The sequence below is a fragment of the Pristis pectinata genome, chromosome 2, assembly GCF_009764475.1.
Source record: "Pristis pectinata isolate sPriPec2 chromosome 2, sPriPec2.1.pri, whole genome shotgun sequence".
In the NCBI taxonomy this organism is placed as follows: domain Eukaryota; kingdom Metazoa; phylum Chordata; class Chondrichthyes; order Rhinopristiformes; family Pristidae; genus Pristis; species Pristis pectinata.
Genome location: NC_067406.1, coordinates 49680717 through 49701516, shown reverse-complemented (window position 1 = coordinate 49701516; position 20800 = coordinate 49680717). Strand labels below are relative to the sequence as shown.

Sequence of the window (20800 nt, the reverse complement as noted above, 5' to 3'; positions counted from 1 at the left end):
AAAATAAAAATAGGCCATAAATGTTACCCTTACAGGCAATGCCCACATCTCAAGGTGGATTTGAAAAAAAATAATAAGCAGATAGTTAAAACATGTATGTGTTATTTATGGAAGAACCATCTTCCCTATGGTTCTTGCATTTTCTAGAATCTCATATCTATGTCCTGAATTTAGGTGTCTAGCGGACTGGATCTAGCGCACTATCTGATCCCAACATCAGGTTGTGAACACAGTGGATCAGTAGAGCTGGCACCCTATACCTATGAGGTGTCCTGTGAGGTAGGCCAGGCTCAGGAGTTGGATCCCAAGGTTCTGCCTTCATGAATACCCTGACAATCTTCGACAGTTCACAGTGAAAAAATGTTAGAGACATTTAAAAACTACACAAGCATATTTAATGAAAAAAAGTTTAATTTAAAGACAACTTAACATTATAAAAAAAAGTTAAGATAAAGTAAACTTAATAGACCATTTCCCTTCATTTAGTTATTTCACAGGCCAGTGACTCCATTCAATGTCAGCCAAACTTGCTGCAGAGGGGCCAGATACAAAATGAATCTGGCCACTTGCCCCAGGACATCAGTGCTCTACTGCTGGGCTCAGTTGTGAGTCCAGTGGCAGAGTGGAGGGTCAGCTGCACCAGCATCTGACATCTGCTTCATTTTGACCTTGCACATTCCACCAGAGTTTGAATTCAAGCTGAAGTACAGATTGCAGATGGCTGATGGTTCTCTGCGCAACTGCTGACCTACGAATAAACTCAATCCAGGCTATTGAAAGCATTCCACTAAAAGACTCTTTGTGTGTCCAATTGCCTACATTTGCTCCACATGTATGTTCACCACCTCCTCAGGACAGCCAGGCATAGGTGATCAATTGTGACCTGATGTCAGACTGAAGGTTTGCAGTCTATCATTTTAGCTAATTCTACTTAATTGTCACCTTCACTTTTTTTTCTCTTCCAGGGTGATTCAGGTGGCCCTTTGATATGCAACAACAAGTATACTGGGATTGTGTCCTTTGGCAAGGGATGTGCAATTCCGGATAAGCCTGGGGTTTACACTTTAATAACAAAGAAATACCTTTATTGGATTCAATCTACGATTGGTGTGACCGCTGAAGAGCTGTATTGAGTAATCAGCATCCTGCTTCATTCTGCTTTACTTACAATGATGCTCAATTAAGTGGCTTAGAGTACCAGCATGCTTCCATCCATATCTTTTGTGCATTGTATAACATATTACTGCAAAATCCATTAAAATAAAGTATTGTGAAATTCCCTGCCTTGTGAAATTCCCTGAAGTAAGTGTTACAAGTTGTGAAAGAGAGGTGAACCATAATTAAGAGACTTCTTAGACTTCAGCAACAGGTTAGACTTGCTTTGCAGCAATTATAAGCTTGGAGACATAGATAGTGGAGACAGTCAGATTCTCAAGACCATTAGAATCTGTACTAAAATATCAAGTAAACTTTCGAACTGAATGTTCCTCTTGCAGTACTAGTAGTTTGATTAAACACACAAAGAATTTGCTCTGAGAGATGCTGCTCCCAATCTGTCAATTCTCCCAGTTTAACATGGATATAACAGAAGTCTAATATCTTTGTGATATCTAGATGCCACCTTAGTTGGCCAATTATCTCAAATTGCCCAAGCATTTCACAGAATGGTGCAGAAAGCCTAAGAAACTTTGCAATTCCCAATTTCAATCCCAGTAGTAGATTGCACACTCTGAAGGCAGCCACTGCGGGGAAGCTGCTGGATCAGTGAAATCAAATGCTGATAATTAACAGGATTGAGAATTAAAGAGCTGTGGAGGGAGGAAAACAGGAAGAGAGTTGGCCACTGGAAAAAGGTCAGAAGTATGACTGAGGAACTGAGATGCAGAAATGGAGTGACTGAGCAAAAGACGGGCATCAGGATGGCAAGATGATTGGGAAATCAGATGGGAGGACATAAGGACAAGGTGATTTGGGCACCATAGGGAAAGGTGCATCAATGGAACCAAAGTTTGGTAATGAAATATAATGCTTAGCCATGACAATACATTTGGATTTAGCACAGAAACAAGCAACTGTGGATGAATTTCAACCCAGAGATGCTTTTGGAACATTGAATAGGCTACAAATCATTTTCCTTCTTCTTTCTGGCATCATCTGAGGGGCTGAGGGCTTCATAGATGAGACTTTTAGTGAGGTGGTCACACCCAAGGTATAGGTTTTAGACAGATGGGTGACCACCAGAAGAAGTAAGGGCAGTGGGCAGTCAGTGCAGGGATCCCCTGTGGCCATCCCCCTCACTTACAGGTATACTTCTTTGGATACTCTTTTGAGGGGGACGATCTTTCAGGGGCTAGCAGCAGCAGTCAGGTCTCTGGAACTGTAACTGGCTCTGAGGCTCAGAGGGAAAGGGTGCTTTCAGATGGGGCGATAGTGATACGAGACTTGATAGTGAGCGGGACAGACAGGAGATGCTGTGGCTGCAGAAGAGACACCAGGACCGTGTGTTGCCTCCTGGGTGTCAAGGTCAAGGACGTCTCTGAGTGGCTGCAGAAAATTCTTGAGGGGGAAGGCAAACAGCCAGAGGTCATTGTACACATTGGTAAAAATGACATAGGTAGAACAAAGGATGAGTTCCTGCAGAATGAGTACAGGGAGTTAGGTAAGAAGTTAAAATGTAGGACCTCGAGGGTAGTGATCGCCAAATTATTCCTGGTGCCATGTGCTGGTGAGTCCAGGAATAGAAGGGTAGGCCAGATGAATGCATGGCTGAAGAGCTGGTGTAGGAGGCAGGGATTCAGGTTCTTGGATCATTGGGATCTCTTCTGGGATAGAGGTGACCCATACAAGAGGGACGGTTTGCACTTGAACCAGAGGGGAACCAATATCTAGCAGGGAAATTTGCTATTGCCACCAGGTAGGGTTTAAACTAGATTGGCAGGGGAGTGGGACTAGAGAGAGTGAAGTCAGTGAGAAGACAAGGGTACGTGCAGCAACTAAAGCATATAAGCCTAGCAATCAGGAGAGCCATGTTTACAGTAAAAGGGCAGATAAGACCACTGCTTTAAATTGCATCTACTTCAATGCATGTAGCTTAACAGGTAAAGTGGATGAACTGAGGGCGTGGATTGCCTCTCAGGAATGGGATATTGTGGCCATAACAGAAACATGGCTGAGAGAAGGGCAGGACTGGCAGCTCAATGTTCCGGGATACTGAGGCTTTAGGTGTGGCAGAGGAACAGATAAGAGTGGAGGGAGCGTTGCCTTTTTGATAATGGAGGACATAACAGCAGTACTTAGGGATGATATTCTTGAGGGATCATCTAACGAGGCTATTTGGGTAGAACTGAGAAATAAGAAGGGGATAGTCACCTTGGTGGGGCTATATTGTAGATCCCCCAGTAGTCAGTGGAAACTTGAGGAGCAGATGTGTCGAGAAATTGCAAGTCGTTGTGAGAGCAGTGGGGTAATGCTAGTGGGAGATTTCAATTTTCCTGATATCGACTGGGCAACCCAGAGTGCAAAGGGCCTGGAAGGGGCAGAATTTGTCTGGTTTGTCCAAGACAGTTTCCTCATGAAATATATAGAGGAGCTTACTCAGGAAGGATCAATACTGGACCTCCTTTTAGGGAATGAGGTGGGTCAAGTAACTGAAGTGGCAGTTGGGGTGCACTTTGGGTCCAGTGGCCACAATTCTATTAGTTTTAAAATAGTTATGGAAAAAGATAGAACAGGTCCATAGGTTAAAGTCCTGAACTTGAGCAGGGCCAACTTTGAGGGCATTAGGCAGGACCTAGCTGGGGTCGACTGGGTGACTATTTAAAGGCAAAGGAACAGTTGGCAAGTGGGAGGCTTTTAAGAGGGTCATATCAAGAGTCCAGGGGCAGCACATTCCTGTTACAGTGAAGGGTAGACATACCAAGTTCAGGGAACCCTGGATGACAAGAGTTATCGAGGCTCTGGTCAGGAAAAAGAAGGAAGCGTACATTGCGTTTAAGCATACATTACATTTAAACTTTTTCTATCCATCAAGGGACTCATTCGTACGAGGGTATGAATGAATCCCTTGCTGAATATAAAAAGTTTAAGACCAGGCTTAAGAGGGAAATCAGGAGGGCAAAAAGAGTGTATGAGATGGATTTGGCAGGCAGGGTTAAAGATAATCCCAAGAGGTTCTTCAGTTATGTTAACAGAACAGCAAAAGGGTGACTAAGGAGTGATTAGATCCTCTTAAAGACCATCAGGGCCGCCTATATGTGGAGCCACAGGAGATGGCCGAGATTTTTAATGTCTATTTCTTCTGGGTGTTTACTAAGGAGAACATCACGGTTGCCAAAGAAATGAAAGTAATAAAAGTGAGGTCATGGATCATATGCTTATTATGATGAAGGAAGGATTTGCACCCCTGAAGCACTTTAAGGTGGGTAAATCCCCAGGGCCTGACCAAGTGCACCCTCGGACCTTATGGGAGGCCAGGGAAGAAATTGCGGAGGCCTTTGTGGAAATATTTGCTTTGTTGTTAGCCACTGGCAAAGTTCCAGAAGACTGGAGGGTGGCTAATGTTGTTCCATTGTTCAAGAAGGGTAGCAAAGTCAAGCCAGGGAACTACAGGCCAGTGAACATAACTTAAGTTGTAGGAAAGTTACTGGAGGGAATTCTGAGGGACAAGATTTACCATTGCTTGGATAGCCAAGGCTGATCAGGAACAGTCAGCATGGTTTTTTGTGTGTGAGGTCATGTTTGATGAAGCTTTTAGAGTTCTTCAGAGGTAACGAAGGGGACAGATGAAGGTAGGGCAATGCATGTTATCTATATAGACTTTATTAAGACTTTTGACAAGGTCCCACATGTCAGGCAGATCTGGATGGTTAGGTTGCATGGGATTCAGGGGGACCTTGCGAAGTGGATTCAGAATAGGCTTGATGACAGGAAACAGAGGGTGATGGTTGAAGGTCGATTCTCAGCTGGAGGCCTGTGACTTGTGGGGTGCCCAGGGATCAGTGTTGGGACCTCTGTTATTCATTATGTATGTAAATGATTTGGATATGAATGTACATGGCATGATTAGCAAGTTTGCTGATGATACTAAATTAGGGGATCTTGTTGATAATGAAGCAAGTTACAATGAATTGCAAAGAGATCTTGATCAGTTAGGGAGATGGGCTGAGGAATGGCAAATGGATTACAACTTAGATAAGTATGAGGTGATGCATTTTGGACATTGAAACCAGGTTAGGACTTATACAGGGAATAGCAGGGCACTGACGAGCGTAGTGGAACAGAGGGACCTGGGAGTACAAGTGCACAGTTCGCTGAAAATGGCCACACAAGTAGACAGGGTGGTGAAGAAGATGTTTAGCATGCTTGCCTTCATCAGTCAGGGCATTGAGTTTAGGAGTAGGGACACTATGTTGCAATTATATCAGTCAAGGCCGCACTTGGAGTATTGTGCACAGTTTTGTTCACCCTGTTATAGGGAAGACATTGTCAAGCTGGAGAGGGTGCAGAAGAGATCTACAGGGATGCTATCTGGACAAGAGGGCCTGAGTTATAGGGAGAAGTTGGCTATGCTGGATTTTTATTCCTTGGAACCTAGGAGAATGAAGAGTGACCTCATAGAAATTTATAAAATCATGATGGGTATGGATGAGGTGGTCAGTCAAAGTCTTTCCCTCAGGGTTGGGGAGTCCAAAACTAGAGGGCACAGATACAAGATAAGAGGGGAGGGATTTAAAAGAAACCTGAGAAGTAACTTTGTTACACAGATGGTAGTGAGTACCTGGAATGAGCTGCGATAGGAAGCTGTCAAGGTGGGTACAATTGCAACATTTAAGGGGCATTTGGATAGGTACATGGAGGGGAGGGGCTTGGTGGGTTATGAGCTGAACACTGGCTACTGGGACTGGCAGGGAGGATGTTGTGGTCAGCACGGACCAGTTGGGCTGAAGGGCCTGTTTCATTGCTGTAATTCTCTGTGACTCTATCTAATTTCACGCTTCTATAATAACAGAACAATCCATGCTGTATTGTACAAAGGTAACTCAAATACAAATTCACATTATCTGGCTCTGGTTTTCGTGAGGAGGAAATTATCATTCATTTCTTGCTACCTATCTATAATATTCACTATCATGTATCACTAACAGTAAGACTATACATTTTATATTGCAGAACACACCTATTTTATTCTTGTATTCTTTCATTCTTCATATGTGTAGGACGAGTGGCGTACCGTGTCTACATTATCGTGACCAAGTTGATGAACAGTGGAAGCAGTTTGTGACCATAGGATTAATAACTCAGCACGCTATGAGGGAGCTAGGTGTTTGGTAATTTACAAGTTGTGAGGAGAGTCAAAGAAAGGGATGCACATTTGCTGGTTTTACCATATCTTCTTCTCCAACCCCAATGGTAAATAATTATCCAGGAGCCAACAACATTAACAATTCAGTGAAAAGGATGCTTCATAGGTCTGAGTTTGTGCCTAAAGCCTTTAATTGCTAATGGTTCAAAATTGCTGGGAGGTGGTAGGTGGAAGTGACAAAGGGCTGAGGATGATGGAATCTGATTGGAGAGGAAGGTGGAGCGTGGAATAAAGGGAGAGAGGTGGAGCGGGAAACCAGTGGGAGGAGTGCGTGGGTGGTGGGCCGATGGAGAGGGTGGGGGAGGGGATAGAGATAGTGTGAAGGGGGCTGGGTGGATCAGGAGACGAGAGAAAGGAGAAAAGGAACAGAGGGGAAGCAATTACCGGAAGTTGGATAATTCATGCCGTAGGTTGCAGACCACCCAGGCTGTACATGAGGTTCTGTTTCTCTACTTTGTGCTTAGCTTCAACTTGGGAGTAGAGGAAGCCAAGGACAGACATGTCAGTGTGGGAATGGGAATGAGAATTAAAATGGCTGGCAAATGGCAAATCCTGATGGCCAGAGCGGACAGAGTGAAGATGCTCGGCGAAGCAGTCACCCCCTCTGCTTCCAGTCTCCCCGATGTAGGTGAGGCCACTGCACAAACACCAGATGCAATAAGTAACACCAGGGGATTCACATGTGAAAGACTACCTCACTGGAAGGGCTGTTTAGGGCCCTGGATGGTGGTGAGGGAGGAGATGTAGGGGCAAGTGTTACACCTCTGGTGGTTACAGGGGAAAGAGAGTACCTGGGAGGGAGGCAGATGGGTGGGGAAGGATGAATGGACCAGGGAGTCACAGAGAGGGTGATCCCTGCGGAAAGTGGAGATGGGAGGGGAGAGGAAGATGTGGTTGATGATGGGATCCTGTTGTAGATGGCAGAAATGACGAAGAATAATATGTTGGCTGCATAGGCTACCATATCCATTGGATTGGGGCTACACCTGCGTGCATTGAGGATTGGTTAATGGCAGAAAACAGGGAGTAAGAATAAATGGGATACTTTTAATTTAGTAGGCTGTGGTATTGTGGGGATGGGAGCTGGTACCTCAGCTGTTCACAGTCTGAATCAATGATTTAGATGAAGGACCAAGTGCAATTTATCGAACCTTGCTGATGATATAAAACTGAGTCAACTGCAAGAAGGATGCAAGGAAGTTTTAAGGGAATATAGGCAATCTAAGAGGACATGGCAGATGGAATATACTGCAAATAAATGTGAAGTCATCTACTTTGAAAAAGAGAGAAAAGCAAGTACTTTTTAAATGATGGAAAATGAAATACCAGTGTTTCATTTCGCATCATTTGAAAAGTATTTGTATACAAGTCACTGGAAGTGAACATACAGGTATGGCATGCAATAAGGAACGAAAATGATATGTGGATTTTTATTGCAAGAAGATTTCGACACAAGAGTAAAGACAAAGGAACCAGGGAAGGATATGCTTGAGATTGAGGAAGTGCAAATTATGAGGAATTATCAAATTATTATCGCTGCACCTTTTTTAACTTTCCCTGATATTTAAAAAGGCCTTCTAACCTGGAACTCATCAGGGAAAAAAAAGAGGAAAGCAGCATGTTGGACAGGAAGTAGGGAATCATTCTGAAATTGTTATTCTTCAACATACAGTATGTTCAATTGGTCTTTTCCAGTAGAATGCGAGGAATGGTACAAACAAATGTTTTTGGAATTCCTTGTCCAAGAAAGCTGTGCTGGAACAGAAAGGATTTTAATCAGTAAGGGAATTAAGAGATATAGGGATAGGGCAGGGAAGTGGACTTGAGGAAAGTTGGATCTTCTATAACCTCATTGAATGGCAGATCTGGCTCTAGGGGATGAATGCTTCTTTCTTCCTCATCCAAGTGAGAAATTGGTTTGCCATTCATCACATTCAATGTATGTAAATGATGCCAGGAAGACAGTGCCTAGTAAACTATCTAACACCCTTGGCTGTTCCTTTGAAAATCAATTTGATTTAGGGTGGATTTCTGTTCAGAGAAACAAAGGACTGCAGTTGCTGGAATCTAGATGAAAAACACTATGATGCTGGAGGAACTCAAGCAGGCCAGGCAGCATCTGTGGAGAGAAGCAGGTGTTCAACGTTTGAAATTAGTACCCTTCTTCAGGACTGAAGATAGGGAAAAGGGAAGCCCAATATATAGGAAGGAAAAGCAGAGCAGTGATAGGTGGACAAAAGTGGGGAGGCGGGGTGGGCACAAGGTGGTGATAGGTAGATGCAGGTAAAAGATAGTGATAGGCAGGTGTGGGAGAGTAGGCTCTCACTTTGTCTCAATTTCTACGCCATCCCTTTTTCTTAATTTCTCCACCCCCACTGCATCTTCTCCCATGGTGAGGCTTTCCACTCCAGGACATCTGAGATGTCCAACTTCTTTTCTAACTGGGGCTTCCTCCCGACTGTGCTCGAGAGAGCTCGCACCTGTTTCTCTGCCATTTCCCGCACCTCTGCTCTCATCCCCACCTCTCCCAGACCCAACAGGGATAGCGTCCCCCTTTTCCTCACATTTCATCCCACTAGCCTATGTATCTAACATAACATTCCCCACCACTTTCTCCATCTCCAAAGGGACCCCACCACCAAGCACATCTTCCCTTCCCAAACCCCTTTCTGCCTTTCACAGGGACCGCTCTCTCTGCGACTCCCTCATTCACTCTGCCCCTCCCCCATCCATCCCGCTCCCACCCCGGGAACTTTCCACTGACCCTGCCATAGGTGCAACACCTGCCCCTACATCACCTCCATTCAGGGACCCAAACAGTCCTTCCAGGTGAGACAGAGATTCACCTGCACCTCCCTTAATATCATCTACTGCATTCGGTACTCCAAGTGTGGCCTCCTCTACATTGGTGAGACCAAAGGCAGACAGGTGACCATTTCACAGAACACCTGTGCTCTGTCTGTAACCATGATCTGCATCTCCTCATTGCCAGTCACTTCAGCTCCGCCTCCCACACTATCACTGATATGTCAGTCCTCGGCCTCCTCCACTGCCAGGAGAATTTCAAGCACAAACTGGAGAAACAGCACCTCATTTTCCATTTTGGAACCTTGCAGCCTAACGGCATAAATATTGAATTCTCCCACTTCAGGTAATCCCCACACTCCTTTCTCACACCTCCCCACCCCAGCAGCCCCACCCCCACCCACCCCCCCGCCATGCTTCTTCTCATCTTCCCTTTCCTAGGCTCTTTTTTTTCTACTTTTCTCCCCTCTCTCTCCTTACCCTTGACCCATCCCCCAGTGGATCTGCTCTCCCCTCCTCCCCACACCTGCCTATCGCTATCTCTTACCTGCATCTACCTATAACCACCTTGTGCCCACCCCGCCTCCCCTCTTTTGTCCACATATCACTGCTCTGCTTTTCCCTCCTATATATTGGGCTTCCCCTTTTCCTATCTTCAGTCCTGAAGAAGAATCCTGACCCGAAACGTTGACCACCTGCTTCTCTCCACAGATGCTGCCTGGCCTGCTTGAGTTCCCCCAGCATCATAGTTGTTTTCATCTAGATTCCAGCATCTGAAGTCCTTTGTTTCTCAACCTATTCTTACCCTCACTGACGTGTAGCAATACCAAAGGATTGTTCCAAAGAACTGCCCACATAATTTACTGCCTTTTGTGCTCAAGCTGTTTTTTTTCTCCCATGTGAGAAAATTAAGCGAGCTTGTTATTACCACAGTGCTATTTCAACACTGATCTGATCAGTTTTGTGCACTTTATCACTGCCATCAGAAAGCTGCTGGACACTTTTCACCAAAGTTTTGGTTCCTGTTGCATTCTGCAGTTCTACATAGTTTTTGTTCTCTGATCATCTTTTGGAATGATTTGAACTCACAATCTTCCTCGTTATGGCCTTGCACCTTATTATCTGCCTGCTCCGCACTTTCTCTGTAACTGTAACACTTCTGTAATTGTTATTGTTTTCCCTGCATTATGTCATTGATTTCCCTTGTACTACCTCAATGCACTGATGTGAAGAAATGATCTGTATGGATGGCATGTAAAGCAAAGTTTTTCTCTCTACCTTGGTACATATGAGAATAATAAACCAATTTACCAAATATCAATTTACTATTGCTGCACCTTTTTTCAGTTTCCCTGATATTTAAAAAGGCCTTCTAACCTGGAATGCATCAGGGAAAAAAAAGAGGGAAGCACCATGTTGGACAGGAAGTACCATGTTGGACAGGAAGTAGGGAATCACTCTGAAATTGTTCTTATTAAACATATGTTCAGTTTGTCTTTCCCAGTAGAATGTGAGGAATGGTACAAACAAATGTTTTTGGAATTCCTTGTCCAAGAAAGCTGTGCTGGAACAGGAAGGATTTTAATCAGTAAAGGAATTAAGAGATATAGGGATAGGGCAGGGAAATGGACTTGTGGAAAGTTGGATCAACTATAACCTCATTGAATGGCAGATCTGGCTCTAGGGGATGAATGCTTCTTCCTTCCTCATCCGAGTGAGAAATTGGTTTGCCATTCATCACATTCAATGTATGTAAATGATGCCAGGAAGACAGTGCCCAGTAAACTATCTAACTCCCTTGGCTGTTCCACCGGCCAATATAGTTCCATCTCTGAATTATATTCTGCCTTTGAAAATCAAATTGCTTTAGGTAGATTTCTATTCAGAGAAACAAAGGACTGCAGATGCTGGAATCTAGATGATCGCTGCATCATCCTTTGGGTTGAGAAGCCTCAGCAGATTGGTTTGCAGTATTTCTCACTCTGTAAGTCAGGACCCTTCTTCAGTACTGAAGGTAGGGAAAGGGGAAGCCCAATATATAGGAGGGAAAAGCAGAGCAGTGATATGTGGACAAAAGAGGGGAGGCAGGGTGGGCACAAGGTGGTGATAGGTAGATACAGGTAAGAGATAATGATAGGCAGGTGCGGGGGAGGACGGGAGAGCAGGTCCACCAGGGGATGGGTCAACGGTAAGGAGAGAGAGGGAAAATAAAATGGTATGAAAAAAAAGGCTAGGAAAGGGTGCAAACTCTCTCAGTGCAGTCGGGAGGAAGACCCGGTTAGAAAAGAAGTTGGACATCTTGGGTGTCCTGGACTGGAAAGCTTCATCATGGGAGCAGATGTGGCGGAGGCGGAGAAATTGAGATAAAGGAATGGCAGAGAAACTGAGAAAAAGAAAAAGGGACAGCCTATGTATCTAGTTTTCATCTCACCAGCCTACGTATCCAACAGCTCCCAGACCCGACAGGGATAGGGTCCCCCTTGTCCTCACAATTCATTCCACCAGCCTACATATCCAACACAAGAGCTCGCACCTGTATCTCTGCCATTTCCTGCACCTGCGCTCTCACCCCACCCCTCCCAGACCCTGCACCTCCCTTAATATCATCTACTGCATTCAATACTCCAAGTGTGGCCTCCTCTACATTGGTGCTGGTCTGGCTGCTATCTGTACGGAGTTTCTACGTTATCCCTGTGTCTGCCTGAGTTTCCTCTGGGTGCTCCGGTTTCAAAGATGTACAGGTTAGGAAGTTGTGGGCATGCTATGTTGGCACCGGAAGCGTGGCGACACTTGCGGGCTGCCCCCGGTAGATCTGCTCTCCCCTCCTCCCCTGAACCTGCCTATCATTATCTCTTACTTGCATCTACCCTTCACCACCTTGTGCCCACCTGACCTCCCCTTGAACCTTGCACCTTATTATCTGCCTGCTCTGCACTTTCTCTGTAACTGTAACACTTCTGTAATTGTTATTGTTTTCCCTGCATTATGTTATTGATTTCCCTTGTACTACCTCTGAATGGTTTGCCATTCATCACATTCAATGTATGTAAGTGATGTCAGGAAGACAGTCCCTTGGCTGCTCCACTGGCCAATATAGTTCCATCTCTGAGTTACATTCTGCCTTTGAAAATCAATTTGATTTAGGGTTGATTTCTATTTAGAGAAACAAAGGACTGCAGATGCTGGAATCTAGATGGAAGACTCGATGATGCTGGATGGTGCTCTGTCCATAACCGCGATCTGCATCTCCCCATTGCCAGTCACTTCATCACCCCTTCCCAAACTATCACTGATATGTCAGTCCTCGGCCTCCTCCACTGCAAGGAGAATTCCAAGTGCAAACAAGAGGAACAGCACCTCATTATCTGTCTTGGAACCTTGAAGCCTAATGGCATCAACATTGAATTCTCCCACTTTAGGTGATCCCCACTCCCCTTTCCCCACAACTGTCCCCCCCACCATGCTTCTTCTCATCTTCTCTTTCATAGCCTCTTACTATCTCTTACCTGCATCTACCTATATCCACCTCGTGCCCACCCCGCCTCCTCTTTTTTGTCCACCTATCACTGCTCTGTTTTTCCCTCTGATATATTGGGCTTCCCCTTTTCCTATCTTCAGTCCTGAAGAAGGGTCCTGACCTGAAACGTTGACCACCTGCTTTTCTCCACGGATGCTGCCTGGCCCGCCAGATTTCTATTTATCTGAATGTTAGAAATGAAAAGCTTGTTTTTTTAATGAGCTATATACTTATGACTAAATCTTGTAATATATTAATCATATTGCAACTGCTATCAATCTAACAATCAAAATGAAAGCAAAAGTTTGAACTTTAGTGCTTGGCCCCAAATGAAATGACCTAGAGCGTGCTGTCAGAATAAACAGAGTAGAAATGTGCAAGTGATTCCTGGGTTAGTAAGATGTAACTAGGCTCACAATTTCTGAATATATGACCAGCTAATTGGAAACAATTTGAAATTTCTTCACTCAGAAAGTTATAATATCTGGAATTCTCTACCCAAATAGGGAATTGGGTGCTCAGTCTTTGAGTATATTGAAAACAGAGGTTGACAGTTTTCTGGATACAAAGGTGTTTGAGGCATATGGAGATAGTGCAGGAAGATTAAATTGAGGGAGAAGACCAATGATGATCTAGTGGTAGAGGGGGCTCAAAAGGCCAAAATGTTCACTTCTGCTCCTGCAACACGTGGTGCTGTTTTCTTATGACCTGCACTGTCGGGCAGAAGATACAAAAGCTCAAGAGCATGTACCACCAGGCTCAAGGACAGCTTCTGTCCCATTGTTATGAGACTCTTGAACGGACTTCTCATATGCTGAAAGATGAATTTTTGATCTCCCAGTCTACCTTGTTATGGCCTTTGCACTTTATTTGTCTACCTGCACTGCACTTTCTCTGTAACTGCAACTCTACGCAAAAGATGTATTTCACTGTGTTTCGATATACATGTGACTAATAAAGATATCTTATTTTATCTTATCTTATATTCTGCATTCTGTTTTTCTTTTTACTGCCTCGATGTACTTATGTATGGCATGATCTTTCTGGATGGCACGCAAAGGAAAGCTTTTCACTGTATATCAGTACATGTGACAATAATAAGCTAACCAATATGCCAGATGGACCTCATTTGTGCTTAGATTGTTATACAAAGAAACATGAACATATCATGCAAAAGGCTTCAGTAAAGCAATGAAAAGGCTAAAATATTATTACAAGTTGTGAAGAAGGTTGTTGCAAGGCTCACTTTTGAAGACCAGTTTGGTGGTACTGGTGGGTTTCATTATTAATGATACGTTCATCTACAGAAAGAATCAGAAACCACTTGCTACCAAGGAACATATGACAATTTAACTGAAGTATATTTCCCAGGGTGGGAAATACAGCAAACCAATCTGCTGAGGCTTCTCAACCCAAAGGATGACTCATCTTTCTCGATCATCTGCAAACAGACTGGCAGTATGTTTACTGCGTTTTCTGTTTCTATTTGAAATCTCTTGCATTTAAGTTATTGTTGAATCCCTGAAAATATCTTGGAGATCATTAACTAGCTTTTGCTCGCTGAACAAAGTGTATTGTTAAACTGAGTTAGCATATTGTTTTGACTATGATTAAGTGGGGTTTGGTTTGGATGTACACGAGTCACTTGTTCACAAATTACAGGGAGATCTGGGTGGAAAAACCAAAAGAAGAGCTGAATCATCTTGGAAAGTATTCAGGTTGTGCACAAAATGGTGATGAATTTCACAGAAGTTATTCTGTGTAAAATGTAATATAGGATGTTGGTAGAAAATACTGTGACCAGTGATGTTCCATTGGGATCAGTGCTGGGACCTCTCTTGTTTGTGACATATACAGTATAAATGATTTGAACATGGTGAGAGATCTGATTTGTTAGTTTAATAAAATCTTCTCTTCTCTGACTGTTTTTTTTACTGTATACAAGGCCAATCAAAGCTTTCAACAGCTAGAACATTTTAAAAACTTTTATCTTCCCACCTAGAGTTGAACCCCATTGTGAATGTGTAACTCAATTGCACCTGTTTTCCCACTTGAAACCCTATCGAAGTGAAGTAATCCCACTATAATGACTGATACTGACCTACTGTGTTTGACCATCTGGAAGGTAATTCAGAAATTATGAAAAATCATATCAAAAAGCTGATAGGAAAGGGGAAGTGAGCTGAAGCCAGAGGTGAGGGGGTATGCAAAACTTAGCCTTAGATCAAAGGGAAGGCTGCAATTTCAGCTGTTAATGGCAAATGGGGATTTGCCTTAAAAGTAAGACTGTTTGGCTGTAAAGGCACTGCAGTCAGAGAAGTGAGGCCTAGTCAACTACCAGCAGTTGTACCTCATTAGACTGTTAGTGGACTGACCCCGGGATGGTTGTAAATATGTGCAGGGATCTGCTCATAGCATGGGTAGAAAAAGAATACAGTGTTTTTGTCATTGACTAAAATACCTACTGTTTACACAGGTTTAAGGTGAGAGGGGAAAACTTTAAAGGAACGTGAGAGGCAAGTTTTTCACACAAGGGATGGTGGGCTTCTGCACCTCTGGCAGAAATTCAACTAATAACCCATTGTAAATGTGGACACTCATCGTAAAATGCTTACTGACAGAACGAGGCTCAAAATTAATTGGCAGAGAAGGGTATCAGCTCTTAAATGCACACTCCCCATGGCAATCAGTAAGCAACAGCATACATTATGATTGCCAGGGAGGATAAAGAGGTTGCATAGAAGCGAGAACTCCCCCAATTATTCAAAGGGACTCAGACGTTCTAGGCACCCAGAAGACCCTATGTACTAGAATACACAGCAGAAGGTGACTCCATTTCTTCGTGTGTTACATGCTGCATTCAATGCAGCGTAGCGGTTAGCATAACACTATTACAGCACTAGCGGCCCCGTTTCAATTCTGGCCACTGTCTGTAAGGAGTTTGTACATTCTCCCTGTGTCTGTGTGGGTTTCCTCCGGGTGTTCCGGTTTCCTCCCAGATTCCAAAGATGTACAGGTTAGGAAGCTGTGGGCATGCTATGTTGGCACTGGAAGCGTGGCGACACTTGTGGGCTGTCCCCAGAGCACTCTACGCAAAAGATGCATTTCACTGTGTGTTTCGATGTACATGTGACTAATAAAGATAAAGATATCTTATAAATTTCATGTTTGCACTATGTATGTCAGGATCAGTTGCAGACCACTGAAAAGATTGTAGCAAGACATTTTAGTCATTGGTGCAGGGAATCATCTTTTATGTGTTGCATTCTGTGCAATTGGACCCTCATAGGATCATTTAAGGCAATTGTCTGTGTATCTGGGCTCCCTGCCTGATTATTGGTGGGTTTCTTTTTGTTTCTGCAGTAATTGTAGTCTTAAGTAAAGAAGGTGTTTCCACTTTTTTTGGTGTGTGCTGTTGAAACCCGATTGGCAATGAGTTTCACAGAGCTGTAGGGTCTTTCGATAGCTCTCCTTTCACATGCTCCCCATCCATGGGTATGGTTGTGGTGTAGGAGTTAAGTTACCAAACCAGTTAAGTTACCAGATAGTCACAGTCTTTTTTCCAGGGTAGAGGAGTCCAAAACTAGAGGGCACAGTTTTAAGGTGAAAGGGGAGAAATTTAAAGGGACCTGAAAGGCAAGTTTTTCACACAGGGAATGGTGGGTATATGGAACGAGCTGCCAGAGGAGGTGGTGGAGGCAGATACAATTACAACATTTAAAAGGCATTTGGACAGGTATATGGACAGGAAAGGAGTAGAGGGATATTGGCATAATGCAGGCAAATGGTATGAATGTAACATAGGCATCACAGTCAGCATGGATGAGTTTGGGTTGAGGGGCTCCCTTCTATGCTCTACAACTATATGACTCTATGGATTTGGATGAGTACTTGAAACACCATGGCACAGAGGGCTACAGGCTAGGTGGTGGAAAATGGGATTAGTACAGATGGGTACCTAACATTCAGCAGGGACATGGTGGGCAGAAGGGCTGATTTCCATGCTATATGACTCCATAATCTATGTTGCCATGTCAATCCAAGAGCTGCTGTCAGTATTGGCCATCAGCAAGCACAGCTGAATTTTACTGATCTCACAAGCTTGTATATCATCGCACTGGTTATGGATCATAGTCTTTTATTTTGCATTTTGAATAATGATAGAAAACATCTAATTAATTCTTGGTTTTTCCGTGGTGATGCTTTTGATGCTCAGAATTATTAAAAACACATAAAAAATGGAATATGCATAAAACAGCTGAATTTTCTGTGCAATTTTTGTTTGTGAGCTTTTCTTTATGAGTTAGGGACATCATTGAAAAGGCCAGCATTTATTGCCCAACCCTAGCTCCCCCTTGGACTGAGGAAACAAGAAGGAGTCGACCACACAGATGAAATTAGAGTCAGACATAGGCCAGACCAGGTAAAGATGGCAGATTTCCTTTCATGAAGGACAGACATGTGAATTTTTTTATTAATCTGCTAACTTCATGAACCTAACTATTTATTTTGGATTTATTTAGTTACTTGAATTGAAGTTTCCCCATTGGTGGGAGGCACGGTAGTGTAGCGGTTAGCGTAATGCTATTACAGCACCAGAGACCCGGGTTCAATTCTGGCCACTGTCTGTAAGGAGTTTGTACGTTCTTCCCGTGACTGCATGGGTTTCCTCTGGGTGCTCCAGTTTCCTCCCACATTCCAAAGATGTACGGGTTAGGAAGTTGTGGGCATGGTATGTTGCCGCCAGAAGCATGGCGACACTTGCGGGCTGCCCCCAGAACACTCTACACAAAGATGCATTTCACTGTGTGTTTCGACGTACATGTGACTAATAAAGATAACTTGTAAAAAATTCATGCAGCTGGATAAATGGTCCAGACACTTCAGACCAGCAACTTAACTAGTGTGTTAAAATTCATAAAAAGTCTTCCCTAAATCAGGATCTTAGAGGTGGATCGTAAATATTAGCAATAGTTTTTTAAATGGTATTGTTATATTATTTGAATACTATTACATCTGATCATTGGGCTGAATCAAGCTAACTGATACTTAAGGGTTCACACACGGCTCCTTTCAGACACCCACTGACATGTGCTAGTTACCTCAAGACAAACATTTCCTAAGTGTACAAAAACTTTTGACAATGGTAAGCTGTCAAAATCTATAGTTCAGGTCTACTTGTTTCTCAGGACCACCATCCAGTTCACAATGCTTTTGTGGGATAGAAACCGCAGGTCACTTGCAAAAGGTTAATGGTGTGTGGAAAACAGGCACCACAAGTAGTAAGTCTGGGCAGTGGGCCAGATCCTGCACCATCCAGCCCAACAAGTCAAATACTATTTAATTAGTGATTTCTGAAAGTACTGCAATTGCAAGATTGTTGATTACCTTGCAATATTTTCTAATGATATTTTCTAATAAAATAATTGCATTTATTTCTGCATTAAAAATAGCAAAACTTTCAAGACTCTATTTTCCTTTGGGAGTTTGTGCTGAAACAAACAGCAATCATCAGGTATGAGTCTGAGCAAATCAATTCCAGTGCACCCACGTTTCTGCTTTTTCTACATTTATAGGAGTTGGCTGATACCATGGGTCTCCCTGTCATTGGGGACATGCTATATAAGAGAGGTGTTGCAATAAGTATTGAAGATCTCTAGCAACTTAAAGTGGCAGTGACCCTGTGGCTTTCTGCTTTCCTCTTGATCAACTTGCACAGGGCAAAGTTCATTTTTATCTTTCTGCAATAGTATGCTATTATATTGCTGTATTTGTTTCTCTTTCTCCTTGCTTATACCAGGCCTGATTGGAGCAATGGTTCCCTGGCTGATCTGCCTCTCCTCCGATCTTCATGAACTTCAGCTCACCCAAACTTCTGGTGCCTACATACAATTGCATGAGTCCCATTCACATAACAACCTGATCTCTCTACCCTGTACCGACGTTTGGTCATCAATTAGATGAAATCTGGAACATTGCCTCTTGTTTATATCGTTTATGATCTTCCTCTCCTTTTTCTCTGATAGGTCCTACACCACACCTTGCCAGCACCTCCCCATTCATCTCACCATGGAATCTTGTGCACCCCATTTTGTTCTGTCTTTTGTTTCTGTGCCTAGTCCATAATTTCAGGGATTCTCAACTTCCACGCACCCTTTAGGAACCAGGTCCTCTCAGGCCCAGAGCTTCCTTAGTCTCTGCAGATTCCCAGTACACAACCCTCCAGATGCTTTCCACTATGGTTTGGTCTTCCAAAGTAGGCAGGAGCAAATTTTATTTCCTGCATGGTCTTTGACATTAAGAGGGATCTGTAAGGGGACTTCCCGAAGAAAGAATTCAATAGTCCCATGTAAATTGGATGCTCCAAGTTAATAAGATACAAAATAATTTCAACAGACGATGCTCTTTTACTTTATGGTCCCATGTAGTTTAGCTCAAAGGAACATAATACTTATCCATAATTAGGAAATGCTTGTATTGTGATTAAAAGGTAAACCAACAATTTTTGCCACATTCTTTGCTCTATTTATGTCAGAAGGCAACACTCCATATCTCTTAGTTTAACAAAAAAATGCATAGAATGGTACAGCACAGCACAGAAGATGGGCATCCTGTCCTGGTGCCTAGGATAGCTCTTTTGAAGCAATTATTCATACACCCTACTATCTCTCCAAGGCAACACAAATTTCAGTTGACTTGGTTGGTGATTTAGTTCATCATCTCCTAGATTTCTCAATAATGTGTTGTTATAGCTAAATAATGTAGAAGGAGCAAGAAAGTTTCTCTGAAATAAATTTCTCATACCAAAAATAATCAAACTGCCAGATGACTATATTTCATTTATTCAAAGTCTGCCCAGCCGATAGAGGTTCTTAGTGACTTTCCAATTCAGCATTTTATAATTGTTTCAAAATCTTTTGTGCAGATATTAGAAATCTTGGAAAAATTCAAAGTATTTAGAAAACCATTTAAAGCAAATAACAACAGAACAATTAAGGGGAAAGACATTGCAAATCATGAGCAGATGAACATCTAGATCTCATCCTTTGTTACATTTTGGTTTTCAATCTTTGTAATCCTTTTTATCCATTCAAGGTATTTCTCAGATAAACGGGTGTAGATACCAGGTTCATTAGGAGTTCCACACTCTGCTCCAGCTGAAACAATGCCAGTATACTCTTTCTTGTTGCCTTTCTTCATGCATATTAATGGACCACCAGAGTCTCCCTGAAACAAGACACATAAACTTTAATTGAGAAGAGGTACTTCAACAGTACATGTGGAATATGGTAGTGTGCTGTTTATGTTACTGGCTAATGATAAACATTTCTCCAGAGACACATGTTCAAGTGCTAACATGAGAGATTGTGAATCTAAATTTAAAATGAAACAGTGAAATTGAACGATTATTAAACTTCCTTGTTTTTTAATGTGCTTTAGGAAAGGAAATCTGCTGTTCTTACCCAGTCTTGTCTTATATGTGACTAAACCAACAGAAATGCAGTTAATTCTCTTCTCCCCTCCCCCATCAGGCAAAAGATATAGGAGCCTGAGGGCACATACCACCAGGCTCAAGGACAGCTTCTATCCCACTGTGATAAGACTATTGAACAGTTCCCTTACGTGATGAGATGGACTCTTGACCTCACAATCTACCTTGTCTACCTGCAGTACACTTCCTTGCAGCTGTGACACTTTACTCTGTATTGTTATTGTTTTACCCTGTACTACCTTAATGCACTGTGTAATGAATTGATCTGTACGAACGGTATGCAAGACAAGTTTTTCATTGTACCTTGGTGCAAGTGACAATGATAAACCAATAACAATACCAATCCCAATAACTGCCCACTGCAATAGCCCAGCAAGGCACAGGTCAGGAACTTGCAATAAATGCTGGCCTTGTTGATGGGTCAGATCTATCCTTATCCCGGCTCCATTTGTTCAGGCGTGGCCCATAGAGCAGCTGAATCAGTGCAGATCGGCTGACTGGCTGCTCTCATCACTGAATGGATTTGGCAGCCAGTGAGGCTCTGCCTCCTCGCCTTCCCCCCGACTCCCTCTCTACAGATCACTTGTGGTGAAAGTGTCACATTATTGACTGAATATTGAAGACA

At 43.1% G+C, this 20800-nt stretch overlaps 1 protein-coding gene across 1 annotated transcript in view; it reads right to left on the bottom strand.

Moving 5' to 3' along the window:
- Positions 1 to 20800, bottom strand: part of LOC127580918 (transmembrane protease serine 9-like) — a 70833-nt gene that overhangs the window by 38911 nt on the left and 11122 nt on the right. Inside the window, exon 5 of the mRNA XM_052034899.1 lies at positions 19718 to 19910. Coding sequence (XP_051890859.1) covers positions 19718 to 19910 — 193 coding nt within the window. The remainder of the gene's footprint in view (positions 1 to 19717; positions 19911 to 20800) is intronic.